Source organism: Neophocaena asiaeorientalis, unplaced genomic scaffold (genome assembly GCF_003031525.2).
Source record: "Neophocaena asiaeorientalis asiaeorientalis breed wild unplaced genomic scaffold, Neophocaena_asiaeorientalis_V1.1 scaffold5, whole genome shotgun sequence".
In the NCBI taxonomy this organism is placed as follows: Eukaryota; Metazoa; Chordata; class Mammalia; order Artiodactyla; family Phocoenidae; genus Neophocaena; species Neophocaena asiaeorientalis.
This window is the reverse complement of record NW_020174698.1, coordinates 7,032,455-7,050,310: the sequence shown is the minus strand read 5'-3', so window position 1 is coordinate 7,050,310 and position 17,856 is coordinate 7,032,455. Positions and strand designations below refer to the sequence as shown.

General features: G+C 35.2%; 1 protein-coding gene across 1 annotated transcript in view; it reads left to right on the top strand.

The window, feature by feature from the left end:
- LAMA2 (laminin subunit alpha 2) overlaps positions 1-17,856 on the top strand; it is a 588,138-nt gene that overhangs the window by 520,338 nt on the left and 49,944 nt on the right. Inside the window, exons 48-52 of the mRNA XM_024759015.1 lie at positions 1,483-1,637; positions 8,188-8,331; positions 9,333-9,466; positions 11,315-11,474; positions 14,448-14,572. Coding sequence (XP_024614783.1) covers positions 1,483-1,637; positions 8,188-8,331; positions 9,333-9,466; positions 11,315-11,474; positions 14,448-14,572 — 718 coding nt within the window. The remainder of the gene's footprint in view (positions 1-1,482; positions 1,638-8,187; positions 8,332-9,332; positions 9,467-11,314; positions 11,475-14,447; positions 14,573-17,856) is intronic.

Genomic DNA, 17,856 nt, shown 5'->3' with positions numbered 1-17,856 from the left:
CAACTAGACCCCTGCACCACAACTACTGAAGCCCACACACCTAGAGCCCGTGCTCTGCAGCAAGAGGATCCACCACAATGAGAAGCTCGCACACTGCAACGAAGGGTAGCTCCTGCTTGCTGCAACTAGAGAAAGCCTGCGCCCAGCAATGAAGACCCAATGCAGCAAAAAATAAATAAATTAAATAAATAAATTTATAAAAATAAAATAAAATAATAGACCAAGTTCTTTTTAAACATCACTAACTATATAACTCATATTTATGAGCATGAGTTCAAAATACTTACTTCAAAACCGAGTTTTAAAATAACTTACTTCCTTTCTAGCACATCCGATTCATTCCTAAGGATTAATTCCCAGATCGTTCATAGTTCATCAGGGCCAAAAGCCTTGGACCTTAAGCAGTTTCTCTTTTTCATCAGGGTCGCAATGACAGAAAACAGAACAATACACACTTGATCAGATTATTAATGACATGGTTTGGATAAGACTGCCAGCATCCTAGGGACAGAATAATTGATCTTCCATGTGTCATTTGCCCTCCTATGAAAAGCACAAGCTGGAAGTCTAAGGATCAGTGATAACCTTCAATTATTTTAGGGTTAAACCCCTTTTAAAATTGTCAATATTCAACCTTCTTTAAATTTTAACTACAAAAGTGACAGTTTAATGTGGTTCAACCTAATGTAAAGAGCAGGAGAATCAACTATTCTTCAAGATGAAAATGAACTGCAGCATGAAAGATTTAATTAAAGTATAATATAGGCCTTCAGTCGAAGGATTGTTCAACATTGAGATGTTTTTCAGAAGACATTTTTATAGCTTTTCTCGTTAAGATATACAAAGAAAGACAGTGAGAAAAAGAAGGAAAACCAATTTTGTGTGAGAACCCTGATTTAAATACAGTTCTGGCTTGGACAGACTAGGTGACTTTAAAGAGGCTTCTCCAATTCCTTGATTCTATGACTAAAGTTCTATGCTATAAAGGTTAGCTTTGGGGCTGAAGCTAGAAATTAAGCATTGAATTAGTTCATCATGTTCTCAATCTTCAATGCAAATTTTCACCTTAATCACAAAACCAAAGTGTTGGCCTTCTTCTTCTAACATCTCCTCCTCTGGTCTGCTTGAGTCCCAGCTAAAATATTTCCATTTGCCATCACAAACTGCTTCAACTGTCATGGCCTTGCTTTTCTCGTGTGGATGAGATGAAATCTTTTCCATTATTTACTTAAGCATACTTCTGTTTTCATTTCTGTGTATGTGTGTCTGTGTGTGTATGTGTGTCTGTGTGTGCATGTGTGTCTGTGTCTGTGTGCATGCGTGTGAGTGCATGGTATGCACTAATCTGTGTGTGTGTTTGTGCATGCGTGTGAGTGCATGGTATGCGCTAATCTCTGTGTGTATGTGAGTGCATGGTACGCGCTAATCTGTGTGTGTGCATGCGTGTGAGTGCATGGTATGCGCTGATCTTGTTCTATGCAGTTGCAGATGCAGATGCCACTGTGAAAAATCTAGAACAAGAAGCTGATCGACTGATAGATAAACTCAAACCCATCAAGGAACTTGAGGATAACCTGAAGAAAAACATCTCTGAGATAAAAGAACTGATAAACCAAGCCCGGAAGCAGGCCAATTCTGTAAGCCCTTTCTGCTTTCAGTTATCAGTAAATGATTGTAATTTTTGGTGTTATTCCCAGAAGGAATACCTTCCTTCAGTGTATCCTGTTGAATGATCTCTGGTTCTTTTCCTTTAAGTTGAAGCTGTTTGCAGGTGAGGTGGGGAATGGAAGATTAGATATTTTTCCCATAAATTTCAAAAGACATTTCTTGAGAAGAGTAATCACTACTTACTATTTTAGAAATGAAAGTTCTGATATATTTTATTATTGTTTGAATAGAGTTAATACAAACTGTAAGAATGAAAGCCTGGTTTTTGTGTACTAAAAAGGCATGGATGAGAGAGCCTTGCTCTTAATGAAAGCAAAACAGGCCAACCAGTGAGGCTGTAGAAGGAATGAACGGACAAGGTTAGAAGGAATAATAGCATAGAGGAACTATTATTTTCTATATATTCTTTTGTCTGAGTACAAGCAACCAAAAATTATTTTGCTTACAATTTCTGCAATTTTTTGGAGCAAGAATAGGAAATACTTCACTTGTCTCAAAATTTTTCTCTTTATTAACCCAGTTAGAAGACTATAAGGATAGAGGCAAAACTTTCTAGAAGGTAGCATCTTAATGAACCAGGACAGAACTGTAAATGCCAATATGAAACTTTAACCTTGTGAAGTCATCTTATGATCTTTATAGAAATAGAATGAAAAAAAATAACAGTTTTCATGTTATCAGGCTTAAACTGGAATCTTTTTAGATACCCAAGCCTTCCATCTCAAAAATTCCATTTTTTGATACAAATGAACTTATTTACAAAACAGAAACAGACTCACAAGCATAGAAAACAAACTTAATGGTTACCAAAGGGGAAAGGGGAGATAAATTAGGAGCTTGGGATTAACAGATATACATGATTTTATGTATTATAGATAAACAACAGGATCCTACTATATAGCACAGGGAACTATATTCAATATCTTGTAATAACCTATTATGGAAAAGGATCTAAAAAAGAATATATATATGTGTATATATATATACACGTATATAACTGAATCACTTTGCTGTACATCAGAAGCTAATAAACATTGTAAATCAACTGTACTTCAATTTTTAAAATTCCATTTTAAAATTTTATTTAATTATTTATTTTTATTGACATATAGTTGCTTGGCAGTATTGTATTAGTTTCAGGTGTACAACATTATGACGCAATATTTTTATAGACTACACTCCATTTAAAGTTATTACAAATAATGGCTATATTTCCCTGGGCTGTATAATATATCCTTGTAGCTTATTTATTTTATGCATAGTAGTTTATATCTCTTAATCCCATACCCCTATCTTGCCCCTTCCCCTTTCATCTCCCCACTGGTAACCATTAGTTTGTTTTTTATATCTGTGAGTCTGTTTCTGTGATATGCATTCATTTGTTTTAGTTTTTAGATTCCACATATAAGTGATAACATGGAGTATTTGTCTTTTTCTGTCTGATTTCAGTAAGCATAATATTCTCTAGGTCCATCCACGTTGTTGCAAATGGCAGAATTTCATTTGTTTTTATGGCTGAGTAATAATCCATTGAATATATATACCACATCTTCTTTACACGTAGGTTGCTTCCAAATCTTGGCTATTGTAAATAATGCTGCTCTGAACACTGGGATGCATGTATCTTTTCAAATTAATGTTTTCATTTTCTTCGGATATATACCCAGGAGTGGAATTGCTGGATCATATGGTAGTTCTAAAAAGTTCTATTTTTAAACAACTGTGAAGCCAAAATGACCAGAAATAACCTTTCTTAATCCATAAACTTACTTTTTTAGTGAGTGGCCAAGAATATGATGCCCAAGTGACAGTATATTCTTCTCCCTCCTTATACATACCTGATATCTTTAAACCAGGTCAAGACAATAAGTTCAGGGTGAACCTTGAAAAGGAATTCATGACTAATTGAAGAGAAACCTAGAAAATGACAGAAAGATTAGTGAAGATGAAGTACATAAACTCAGAGTAAAAGAAGCAGATAGGGTTGAGAAGACATACATTGAACTACAATATGAGAACCTTGCAGGCAGTAAGGATGACAGGTGAGCATTGTATATGTGAAGCACAAGGTGAAAAGAAATCAGATGTTACTCCAAGGTTTGGATTTTTATTTAAGATTTAACCAGTGCAGAAAAAGCATCTCCGATGCACAAGGTTACATGCTGTGGGGCATGTTCTTCCACTCGAACAGTTTACAACGCCATAGAAGAAATAAGATATGTACACAAATAACTCTAAGATAATACAGAATATTGTGCTACATTCCATGAGCGCTGAGAAGTGCTATTAAGTTTCTGAAAGGAAAGATCACCTCTAGTCAGGGCGGAATGATTTCCTGAAGGGAAGGATGAGCCAGGCTCTGAAATGGGATAGTGCTGGACATGGGATGAGAAGGTGAGGAAGGAGAACATTCTGAGGAGAGGGAATGACTTCAGCCGAGGCAGTGAGAAAAGGAGGTTTCAGGGTCATTTCATGACAGAACAGTCTAATTCGCCAAGACTATTGTTAGAGTGAACATTAAACTAGAAAATTCAACGGAGGCCAGGTTTTCTCAGGTAAGTTGAATGGTAAGTTAAACAGTTTCTTTTAGCCACAATTGTACCTGAGATAAACCTCATTGGTGAGGAGAAGCTGAAAGTTCTTGAACATGAAATGCAATATAATCAGAACGGTGATATTTGAATATGAATCCAGAAGTAGTTTGTGGGATAGATGAGAGAAACTAGAAAGAAGGAAGCAAATTTAATAAGAGACCCAACTGTAGCAGTGGCAGTGGTAAGAGAAAGAAAGAGATTGATGTATCCCTCCTGTATTTTGCCATGTTAAGTTTGAAGAAGCAGTAATAGTAACTGTTCTGTTGTGAATCCCACACTTAGCCACATTTTCTGACTTAGTTACCAAGCAGGGAAATCTGTACATTTTCATTATTTCTTCATTGTAAAGAAATCTAAATATATGCCTATATATTCATCAGTTATAAATGCTTCCTCTTCCCACCCCCACCCCCCTGGAAAGAAAGATAAAATTATGGCATGTAAATATATAAAACCTGTCTCAAAATACAGAATGAAAGAAAGGTATAAAAGTCATGCTTGAAAAAACAATCATTGTCTGTGCCTTTTAAGGAAATTTGTAACTACCTTTAGAAATGGAAGTTACAACAAAGTTCTTTGTTTTCTGTAAGATGTTATAAATTTGTAAGCAGCCAATGTTTTTTTCAAATGGGTTTTGTACTAACTGAAGATTACATTTGCCCGATTTTAGAAATATATTTGTAATCTGGCATGAGTGTCTGGATGTGGCCCTAACACATATTCAATATGACCAAGAAATTAAAGACATTTATTTTAAAGTAGATTTCCCCTTGTTTGTTGACTCTGAAATTGAGTGGCTGATACTCTTTTTAAATGAATGACCTAGTTAACTGGATGAAAAAATGCAGTGAAAATTCAATAGATATAATAATGAGATCCTCAATAATGTTTGAGTTCATGATGACGAATTGGTAAATAATGTTGTATGAGAAATGCCTCAGAGAGACCTACTTCTTAGTGATTTTTGTTTCGAGGTCTTACTAAGGGTTCACATTAGAAATAACAATAATTAGTGGCAGGGGTGGTGGTGTGATGAATTGGGAGATTGGGATTGACATATATACACTAATATGTATATAATGGATAACTAATAAGAGCCTGCTGTGTAAAAAAGTAAAATAAAATTCAAAAATTCACACACAAAAAAGAAATAACAATAATTGATAGCAACAAATATCTTAAGAGGATGTTTGTATTTCAGAAATCTCTCCCCTCTTACGAGAGGATTGTATGTCAGAGGTTTCTTCTAGAGAAATTTATAAATATTGTCCTTTGATTTACTTGTCTTAAGGTATATAAAACAACATAATTGGAAAACAAAACACAAGGTATTTAAACAGAGAGATTAGTAGCTATTGACTGGTTACAGATAGTTTGGGCTGCCTGAATATCTCATACTGAGGATATATTCAAAACTGTAAGCCAGAGAACAGAAAATCCAGAGGGTTTTTACAAAAATCTGTTAAGAGTTGAGCAATAGGTTACTTTACAAGATTAATTCCTGGCGTATTGGGTGTAACAATGCCATGTTGTTCAGAGATCCATATATTTTTGATATGTAAAGTATGCCATAAGGCAGAGTAATTTTAACTCCTAGAGATGTTAAACACCCTTAGTTCTAAAATGGCTACTCAGACTTTCAGTCCTCCAGTGGAGTCTCATCAGTTGAATTAGGCTTCAGTACTGGTGCTCTGTCTACAACGCTTTGAGAACCCCGCTTTCAACACTCCAGTCATGGAATCCCCTACCATTTTTACCAGGTATACCCAAGCAAGGGCAGAAACATCCTGATCAAGTCATGCATCCCACCCATATTCAGTCACTTCTTCTCTAAACAGTAACCGAGGGGTATTACTACATTGTGTTCTTTATAACACATACGAGTTATTTGTAATAACAAAAGAAATAACCAAAATAACATATGATGGCTAGTTTAATCACAAATAACAAAAATGAGTTATACCTTTCCCGGTTCTGTTTCTCTGCAAGTCATTTTTTATTTCTCCTGTTAAAAAATAAATAAATAAATTTTATTAAGGCAGTTTGATCATTTTTAAAATCTCTAACAAATTGTACAGTGTGACATTTTAACCATTATCAGTTCTATTTTGAGATTATTCCTTCTAATAAAATTCATTAAGACTAGGGGGAAAAAATCCTTGATAAAAATCTGTTGTCAAGCCTTCTGGACTTGATCTGTGTTCTTTTGCAAGTCATTTTGATTCATCTACTCTTAGCATTTTATGTAGAAGGGAAATCCTATCTTATCTTTGTGGAACAAAGAGCTACCTTCTTAACTGAAAAGCACACAGGCAGGAAGACTAACTCTCCAGGACAGAGAGCAAACTCTCTGGTGACCAGTACTGTGTTCCTCAGTTGGCAGTCTGGGTCCCACCCTTAGAGGGAAGGAAAGGACAGGGAGAGCAGTCTAAGCAGCAGTCGTCCTAGATTATTCCAGCCCCAGCCCCACACAGAACTCCATTAGGGTGAGCCCCTGTTTCTTTCCAGCACACTGTTTTCTTTGCTTGGAAATGCAATTTGGATAGCAGATTAGGCGAGGAAACAGTACAAGTATATGACTTACACAGGATCCGCAGGAGATTCAACAGATCTACTATATCCCCGGGAGTTCTCAAACATAGATGAATTTACATATTTGTCAGAACCAAAAATCTCTCCTTAGCTTTCTCTTTTGAATCCAGCACGTCCTCTGTGTAGTCTGTACCACCCTTGGAGAGGGGTGCTGGCACTGCCTAACACCTACTCTCTCATTAGACTCTTCAAGACACCTCCTTGTCTCACCATAAGATGGAGATGGGTTTGGTGTCCTAGGCTATCTTGTTTGGAGTTTGCACAGCCCTTTTATGGAGGTAACAATAATAGCCGTTGGCTTTCTCCAAAGTGTGCAAAGTGCTATAAGTGATGAGAAAATGGAAATTCACCCCTAGTGAGGGCCAAGAGGCTTCCTGAAGCCTGAAGCTAGGAATTTGAATCAGTGACAGAAGTTTTGTATGTGTCTCCGCCTCCTACTTTGAACACTATCACTAACAAAGTAACAGAATCTCTCTGAGTCCAAACAACAACATTGCTGTCCTGAAAGTACCTTTTTGATAGTACATATGGACCAAAGAAAATTAAATGGAATAATCAACTAGTGTTATTTGTGATTGAAGAAAGGCTCCCTAAATGTAAGTACAAATTGGTACAAACAGTGTCAGCTCTAGTCACATAGGAATTTCTATCTTAGCAATTTATAGTAATTTTTAAAGTACTAGTCAAAAGAAAAAGGAGCTGTTAAATACATTAGTAATGATAGCCACTGGAAATTGTTTCTGTTCCTTTTCCTGGTGACTTAATAAAAAGGTATAATTTATTCTGAAATGTAGGTTCTGAGTAGAATGATTATTCTTATTAGAACATCTGGAACAAAATCTAGTCGGCCTCTTTCAACTGTAAGAACATGGCAGGGTAGGTAATCTCCTCTCAAAAACTAAAAGAAAAATGGTTTCCTACTTTAAGTGATACCAAAATCACTGAAATTTGAATTGTAAAATTTCATTAAACAACCTGAATGAAGATCTATACCATTAGCTTCATATAAAATCACCTCTTGAGAATGTTCCCCTATTCATAAAGGAGTAAGTTATGAAGGCAAGAATTTGTTAGTTGCATGCTTCAAAAAGTAGTGGCGTGCTAACAAGCCATGAGACTGTGAACAGCTCATTGTCAAAATACTGGTGGAAGGGTACTCTTCTGTGCCCTCATTAATGAGTATAATGGGGTCTACATATGGGCATTTAATGATACCATTTGCTGATGGAAAAATAACTTCAAAGAAGAGATGATGATGGCTTTGTGATTGGGAGCTACTTCAAACTTTCTGAGAGATTTAGTCTTGGTTCTTTGTACCTCGTTTTTCTTAAAGATCAAAGTATCTGTGTCTTCGGGAGGTGACTGCATTCGAACATACAAGCCGGAAATCAAGAAAGGAAGCTACAATAGTATCATTGTCAACGTAAAGACGGCTGTCGCAGACAACCTCCTTTTTTATCTTGGAAGTGCCAAATTTGTAAGTCTAACATTCAGCCTTTCTTTGGCCTACTGTGTATGTGTATAGTCCAGAGGTTAATCCTGGTAGTGTGGGACATTAGAGTCTAATATAATGGTCCCAAAATTGAATAAGGTAGCCTTTCAGATTCGAAAACCTCAGAATCTTACCTCACCAAGTTCTGAAGTGTCAAATTAAGTTAGAAGGCGAATGAAATGAAAACTTTTTACAGTGTTTAGGTATATCTGCTTTCATTTGTGAGTATACCAGCATTTATTTTTGAATTATATTTTCAGATCCAGCTATTTAAGAAGAAAGATTAATAGGAATGAGGCTTTTTAAACATTTTTCTCTAAGAAATTACAATGAACTTTCATGTGAAATGAAACTGAAAATTGTGTACTATTTCTTACCAATGAAAACTCTTCTGATTCATGTTGAATTAATGACTCAAACTGAAATAACAGAAACTGTATCTAAAAGAGCTTACCTCAAACTTCTAATTCCTTTCATTTGACCCATTTGACTTTATACACATGGAGACCTTCCAAAATGAATAAGACTTTTCAACAGACCACTTATCACATAAATCAATACTTGGAAATCAGGTGAGAAATTTTGGATCACCTTGGGTGAAAAAGCATACCTGGCCCCTCAAAAACGTCAGTGCCCATGGTGAAAACAATGAATTCTGAACCCAAATATTTGCGTTTATCTCTACCACAAGTATCAGTGCAAGAAAAGACATTTGTCTCAATGTTAGACCTAATTAGAATTGGTTGAATTAACACATTTGCCTCCGCACTATGAACATGTGTATGGACATTGTATTATAAAGATACAATAATAAAGTATTATTTAATCATAGAAATAATAGATCATATTATTTGGGAATCTTTATTGTGAGGCTTCTAATTATTTCATATATCTGAAAATGGCACCTGTTGAAAAGACTCGGCTGGCTTCCTCTCTCAGGGTGCCTTATATCTGATATCTATTGTTTTTGTGTTTCTCTGCACTAGATTGACTTTCTGGCTATAGAAATGCGTAAAGGCAAAGTCAGCTTCCTCTGGGATGTTGGATCCGGAGTTGGACGTGTCGAGTATCCAGATTTGACTATTGATGACTCATATTGGTACCGTATTGAGGCATCAAGGTAACTAACTCAATAGAGATTAAGATCATTGACAGAATTTTGAAGTAGTTTCCTAGTTTATAAGAAAAATTTTATTTCTGTTTCAAGAAGGTAGCTATGTAGGTACGCACACACATGTATACGAATGTTATATATTATATACATGTATAAGTGTGTGTGAATGGTACCTTTGTAGAACGTGTTAGGAATTGACAGATCTTCAAGGTATTGAACAGAATGACCAGTCCTTTTTGGCCTCCTCATCTGGTTGTCCTGTAGAAACTTTGAGGTTAAGTTGTTTTCTGTTGCCCTTATTCAGTACAATCCAGAACATAAGAGGTGCCGTTGGTATCTGTCTTTGGTGTAAAGTGCCTCTTCTAGTCTACACAGCAGTCTTGGCTACAGGCGGGTGCAGTATCTAAATGCTGGCATGAATATAAAATATGTCAGGTCCACACTACTTGTGGGAAGGAATAGGAAATTGATTAATTCTATCCTTGATGCTTTAATTTAATTAACTTCTAACAGTGTACAGATTACTTGTAGAATCCATTCTTGTCCTAAATACTTCCTCTTCATTTTCTCCTCTTCTTTTTCTAATTCCCAACTACTTACTAAACACAAAGCAGCTAACAGTCAAGAGGTTTTGTTAAAGGCCAAGGGAAGTTGATCAGAGATGGGTAAAGAAGACTTGAAGATCTGGTGATTGTTGAATCTAGGTGATAGATACATAGAGTTTCATTCTATGTGTGTATATGTTTAATTTTTTCACAATTAAAAGTTTAAAAGAAACTTAATGTAAAGAAATATCTTCAATTCCTTTTTAAGATCTTAAATAGAAGCGTGTGTGTGTGTGTGAGGGAGAGAGAGGAGAGAGCAACAGATAAAATGCTTACATGTGTGATGGTGGGGGAGGGATTAAGTACTTTATTGGGCTTAAGAATACTTATATATTTGCAAAGTACAGTTCTATTAGAAAAGATGTATTCTCTTAAAGAAGAACCTTATTTATAAATTCATTCTATTGTTTCTACATATTTCAGTTAATACTGTACCCTCAAAGATAAAAAGATTACCAAAATGAGACAGTAGGGAGAGAAATATGACAAAGTTTTGTTATGACTGCTTGTCTCCGGAAAAAGATCAGATTTTCATGTTTAATAACTCATGGGAACCAATCACTTAAAAAAAGAAAATGAAATACAATAATAATAGCTTCCAAAAGTCTATTAATTGAATCTAAATGTGAAGTTCTTCTGTACAATTTGTATACACAACTCTGTAGCCTGGATATTATAGTGTACACATTAAGGTGGTGTGCCAAACAATAAATGATGCATGATTCCAGGAAGACTACTTCAGCAAATTTGGATCCAAGATAATCAGGGATTTTAGGAGAAATTATGCAGCTTATAATGCAGAAGGGTGGCTTATTTGGGGTTCACTTGCTGAATTAAATTAGACTGAGTGAAGTAATATAAACTTGTTTAAATAGTCCATGTAGGTAAATAGCATATTGTTTTGTAAAGCAAGAGGAAAAAGACTTTCCATTTAACCAACAGCAATTCCATCAGCTAATTGTTGCTGTGTCATTTCCTATCTATCACTGGACACATTCAGAATCAGGGTAGATTGCTCAGTGGTCCTGGTTGAATCTGATGGTAAACGTATAGCACAGAGCAGATTCTGGGTTTTGATTTTCAGCTTAATGAATCTGGAATGTTTGAAGCTAAACACCCAGCTATCTCTTAAATATTCCAAAACAAATCTCTACATTTTATATCTTTTAAATCTGAAGTGACCAGAAATGTGATACCTACTTCATTTTCTGTATTTTCTTTCATTTCATTTCAACTCGTACCCTGGAAGAACTGGGAGAAACGGAACAATTTCCGTGAGAGCTCTGGATGGACCCAAAGCCAGCATTATGCCCAGTACATACCATTCAGCGTCACCTCCAGGGTACACTATTCTAGATGTGGACGCAAACGCAATGCTGTTTGTTGGTGGCTTGACTGGGAAATTGAAGGTAATGTGTTGTTCTTCCCCATTCTGTTTATTTAATCTCTGCAGACAATTCCTGGCATGATGACTTTGGGCAAAGACATGATAAAGCGCTGCAAAAACTTGACCGCTTTTTACTTAATTTGTTTTTATGAAAACATGAATATATTTTGAGTAAGAATTTTCTTCCTTGAATATCCAATCTAGAAGCACAGTCTTTTTAAACCTATGTGTATTTACTTAAACAGTTGTTGTTTTGCCCTCATCTGTGGCATCAATTTTTTCTTAGTTGCCTCAAGAGCAAAGTGTTTTCTAAAGATACCTCATTTTCTGAATCAATTTATGATTTATTGATATAAAGTGCTATAAAGTTCAAACTCACATCTAATTAAAAGATTTATGAATACCTTGGGAAATATCACAGGAGCCATAAGCCTTCAGATCATGATCCGATTTTTAAAGTTTTCAAGTTGCTCTTCTCATTCTTATCGAGTAATGCACTTAATATTCATAATTGCTTTGTGACAGGTCCTTATGCATTTCAGATTGCAAAGTGCCTGCATTTTAAAGAAGCTCGTGTTGATTAAATGGAGTTAGGTGTGGGAAAACGACCTGTGAGTGAGATGTAAGAGCACAACCAAGTACAATGCGTAATCCTGGGTCTGGCAGAATCATCCTGGGATGAGATTAGTCAGAAAATGTGAAAAGCCAGGGTGACCCCAAATTTATGAGAACTCAACCTTCATATAGAGTGAGGTTGTTTTATTTGCTTTGCGTATGAGATGTGACTCTAAAGTATTGGAATGGATTCCACAGCTACATACTAAAGTCATCCTCATTTCTTAGAGCTGCATATAAATATATATGGTACATCGTAATATATAGTCATACTGCCAACTTTCTTTCCTCCTCAGAAAGATAAATATAGGGATAGCACCGAGTAATACAAAAAAAACATGAATTTTGAAATTAAATCCAGGTTGAATTCCCTGCTCTATCACTTACTAAAATATGACCTTAGGCAAGTCACTTAACCTCTTGGGCTTCAGTTTCCTTAACTAGAAAGGGAGATAAAAGTATCTACCTTGCTTGCATATTGTAGGATACAATAATAAACTTCTATAACATTTATATAACCCTTACTATTTGCTAAGTAATGTTCTAAGTAATTTACATGAATTAACAGTTTTCATAACAACCCAAAAATGTAGATAATATCCTCCTCATTTTATAGTTAAGGACCCTAAGTAAGAGAGAAGTTAAATGATTCACCGAAGGTCACATAGCCATCAGTGGTGGAACTGGGGCTTGAACACTCGTTACCAGGCACAAGAATCTCTACTGTTAATCACCACCCTTTACTACCTCAATGAATAGCGAGATTACATGCCTAAGATATGGTAGTCACACCTTAAATTGCACCTTAAATAATTCTTCTTATTATTCAGATGTCACTAGACATAAACTTATTTATGCCAGTCTGAGGGGGAAAAAAAACACAAGCAAATGAAATCTACAGAAAATCTTCATCATTTTGGCCTAGAGTTTCAAGGCTTCTTCCATACCAGAATATGAACCAAAAAACTGAAAACAAGTAATTAAATCAACATGCTAGTGAAAATTCAAAGGAGCAGGAAAATATCCCAAGTATAGTTTTTATGATGCAAGAAGGAAAAGCAAAAAGCAAGTACAATTCACAAGTAGGATAATCAACCTCTGGGAAATTAAGAGAAGCTTCCACAGATGACAGAGAATTCCAAGGACTGTTCCTGACTTGTATTTGTCAGTGTCTGACAACATTCCTTCTCCATGGCAGTGCCCCACTTGATCATAACGGTAGGAAGATGTATGTGTTGATGAGTTTAACCTAAAATTATAACTATAAATGTTTAACTACTCAGTGACTATCTTCTATTTTTTCTAAAATCCAAACATATCAATTCACTTTTTCCTTCCAGGTTATTCAGATAAATGTGGATTCGCCTTGGCAAAGTGCTTCTAAAGTTGTAGAATTGTAATATATTGACGCTAAAAGGAATAGTTGTTCAAATTACAGCAAGGTTCTCTAGAGTGGATCGGATCATTCCCCTCCTTCTTGACTGCTAAATACCCAGAACTGACATGTACACACTGCTATATTTAAAATAGATAACCAACAAGGACCTACTATATAGCACAGGGAATGCTGCTCAATATTCTGTAATAACCTAAATGGGAAAAAATTTGAAAAGATATAAATGTATATGTATAACTGAATCACTTTGCCGTACACCTGAAACTAACACAACATTGTTAATCAACTATGCTCCAATATAAAATAAAAATTTATAAAAGACCTTTCCCTGTGAGAATGACACCAGAGTTGTCATTCAACAAATATTTATTGCGCCCCTATTCGATGTCGGGCTCTGTGCTGTGTATGCCTGCAAACAACAACAACAGGGACCCTTCTCTTATAAATTTACTCTGTCCCTTCATTCTCCTGCCCTAGAAACCTACTTGGGTGTAAAAGGAAATGAAAAATTGGGGAAAGCAGTATCATAGGGTAATCAATATGCAAGCTTTTTTCGCCTTTATGTAGTCAGTATGTACCCTTTCTCGTAAATCTCCTTAGTGGATAGGAACACTTACTTTTATTAAACACCTTCTCTGTGCCAGGCACTGAATGTGGTACCATAAATAAATTCTCTTAGTTAATTCTCCTAATAATCTCATGTTACAGACCAATAAAAAAAATAGAATCTCAGAATAAGCAGTTTACCTAAGGTCGGAAGCTTGGAGTGTTTATTTACTGATGGTGATAAACTGGTAAAGCACAGAATAACCAGGATCCATGAGGATATTATATGGTTGAAAGATGGATACGTACACAACCAAGACTTTCACAAAGAGTAGATAATAACTACTCCAGATTCTGCTGCTCATATAATAACTCTCATGGGTACTCTTAATTTTTTTGTGAAATTCTAAATTCTAACAAATATGTTTCTCTCTTCAGAAGGCTGATGCCGTACGTGTGATTACATTCACTGGCTGTATGGGAGAAGCATACTTTGACAGCAAACCTATAGGGTTGTGGAATTTCCGAGAAATAGAAGGTGACTGCAAAGGATGTACCGTCAGGTTAGTGGAGAGGAGGACTCTTCCAAGGTCCATCAGGCCTGTGGATCACAAAAGCTTTAATTTTATTGTGCAGTGTTCTATTATCATGTAGATGATATACAACAAGTTTGAAGTGATTGTGTTCAGAGGTAGATTTACCAGGAAGCTAAGAAACTTTAAGTCCCCTCCCCCACTTGTGCAGGTACTTTCCAAGGACTTGGGAAGTATCCTAGTACTTTGACATGGTCATGTGTTTTTGTAAAATTTGCAAAGGTAAGACATTTTAGCCTCAGTCAGTTAAGACTACTATCTCCTTCCACTCCAGCTTACCTTCATGTTCAGGAGGTGTTGCGTGTCTGTGGCTATTCTGTAGTCATCATTTATTTTTACTTAAGGAAAGGTCTCCCTAAACTGATTAAGCTTCAGGCCTCTCAGAGCCTGGATTCACTCTTCTTGTGTTTACAACAAAATATAGAACGATACTGCAGGTTTTATCTCCTACAGGATTTTTCAGATGACACATAGCATCATGTATGTGCTTTTCAAGTGGAAACCCATGGGACTTGAAGATTCTGCTTAAGAAGCAGGGGTCAAGATAAACCAGGAGAAAGTTTCATAATAAACATCACTAATTATAAGATAGAGGTTAGAATGTTGGAATTCAAAAATATTTAAAAAGCATATATAAATATTCTTATATAAACCTGAATAGAGGATGTAAAACAATTAAGAAGAAATAGAGGATTTCTCTGCATAAAAAACTTAAAGCCCACTGATCATCTGAGCCTACAACAATTTTAATTATACTTAGTTAAAGCTATAAAATTTAAATTAAATACCTGGAAGCTTAATATATATACATAGTAACTCTAACATCATTAGGTGCTAAGGAGTTTATATTTTTTATTTCCAGTATAAAGGGAACATGTACATTGTTAGGACCTAAATTCTCCATTAATGTAGCAGAGTATACTTCACATTTTCTTCTCAACATCTCTAGAGTTTTATAGAAGAAAGTAGCCCAAAAATATTCCCTCTCCAAAAGTTTTAACTTTCATCTTTCTACTTCTTTTTGTCATCATGGACTTTTCAGTATGGCATTGAGGACAGTTTGAAAGCCTGATCCATTCATAGTTTAAAGTGGTTTTGTTAATAATCTTCAATAAAATCTGATATAGAATGTTGTCTGTAAAATTCTTTCAATACAAGGACAATGAGCTCTACATTAATATTCTGGTACTCACAAATCAACACCAACTTTTCCGTAAACATTTCTTTGGTAAATTTCTAAGTAGGATTTTCCAAAGCTTATTATCAAACAAACGTCTAAAGTATTTAAATGTCCTTTCAGCAGTGCATATTATGTGTTAAGACTGTAGCATCACTAATTATCAATTCTGCAAAGAGCTTAGGCCTTCATCATATAAAGTAGTATATGAATTAATATAATTATAATAGGCTAAAGTTCTACATTTACTGAAATAACTCCTTATTTTAAAAATTCCTAATATACCTTTTTGAATTATACTAATATTTTGATCAAGAATGTTACTGTTTTTGTGAGTGCTCTGATTACAAAGGCACATAAGTTTTGAGTGGCTTGCCCTAGCCCTATTTTTCCATAAGCCTTGGTAATTTTAGGAAAAATATTTTAGAACTCCTGGTGTTTGTTTTCTTTTCAGGAGAACATATAACACATTTTAACATAAAATTAATGGTTGCACTTTTAGAGCAGAAATGGTAAAATGGGGCAGATGAAAAAGAACAAGGCTACAAGACATAGACTAGGAACATTTTGTAGAAGATCTTGGAATGTGAGTTTTAGAAATTTGAACTTATTCAGTAGTCAGTAGAAAGGATATAATTTTTGTAATGTTTTAGAAAGGAATATCTGTCAGGGCTATAAAAAAAGTGTATCTTATTTTTCTTAAAAAATAGGGGAAAAATTGCTACTAGTAAAATGTATTTAGCTGAACACTGAAACAATGATGAAATATTAATATACTAAACTTCAATATTCATCTAGTTCTCTGGTTAACAAGCTTTACATGGAAGAGCATGGCTGTTCCAAATAGCATAATTAATCTTTACTAACTTGACCAGAAATCCAGGTTCAAAAGAGAAACAAAAGGCAAGTTAAGAAGCTTAGCATTTATTAATTAGAAAAGAATTGTCACTCTTCCTGGTAAATGTATTGAAAATGAATAGGAAAACTCTAGCATAATGTTAGATGTTGAAATATTGAGTCTATACCTGGAAAGATTCATTTTTCCCCCACCTCAAAGTCAACAATTTGAAGCCAGATTTACCGGTTTTAGCTAATGAATTAAATGAAGTAGGCTGATTTTCATCTGTATGTTTTGCTATTCTTGTACAAAACTCTTGCTCGAAGATTTGCCTGCTGCTTGAGTAGAAGCTCTAATAGGGTTGGAGTAGATCTAACCCTTTCGTCTCAGAGTGGAGACACTGAAACCTGAGGTGTTAAAGTGACTTCTGAAATTCCACGTCAGACTCCAGGGTACCTGCCATCTACTCTGCTATTTTTTCGATTGTGTGTTGAGGAAATTAATAGATTAAGGGCATGAGAACACCAGGATACAAATATCCCAGGGTTTCCGTACAAGGAAAATAAAATGTGATATATATATTTTTTTATTCCAGTGCCTCTCCTGACATTATATATGAAGTTTTGTGTTTTTTTCTCTTCAATTTGTGAGTAACAATGCACTGGGCCAGAGCACTCGGGAAAGTGTCAGTGGTGACTCTCGCACCCTATTGTCACTGGTAGCATGGCAGTATATAATGCAAAATCCTAGGATTTGAGAACCTCATGGAACTTCTCCTTAGTAGATGCTACATTACATTTTCTTATCTCAAATGTGGTGCTCTAGATTTTAATGGATTTGTTATAATGATGAAGGAAGGCCAAAATTATTCAGCTGATTTATTCACATAAATTATATTGTTAATAGGCTGGTTTAGTCCCTCAACCTTTCAGTGAACATGTTTCATGAATATTGAAAAAGCATCTTTTAAGGGTACATTAGGAAAAAAAAAATATATGGCATCATCTGATCTTATACCTATTTAGATATATCTTAAATTTACAAAAACCTGACTGTGAAACGCATAGTTAAGACTCTTCCCTTCCCTTTGTCTTCAGAGTTTTATTTCTCCTTTTCCAGAAACAGAGAGAAAGCCAACTTGTCTAAAATGAGTAACAGTTCCTCCTCCTCAAGGCCATTAATGTTTATACCCTATTATTTTTCTCATTAGCCAAGATTGCATGCAAATACTATTCTAAC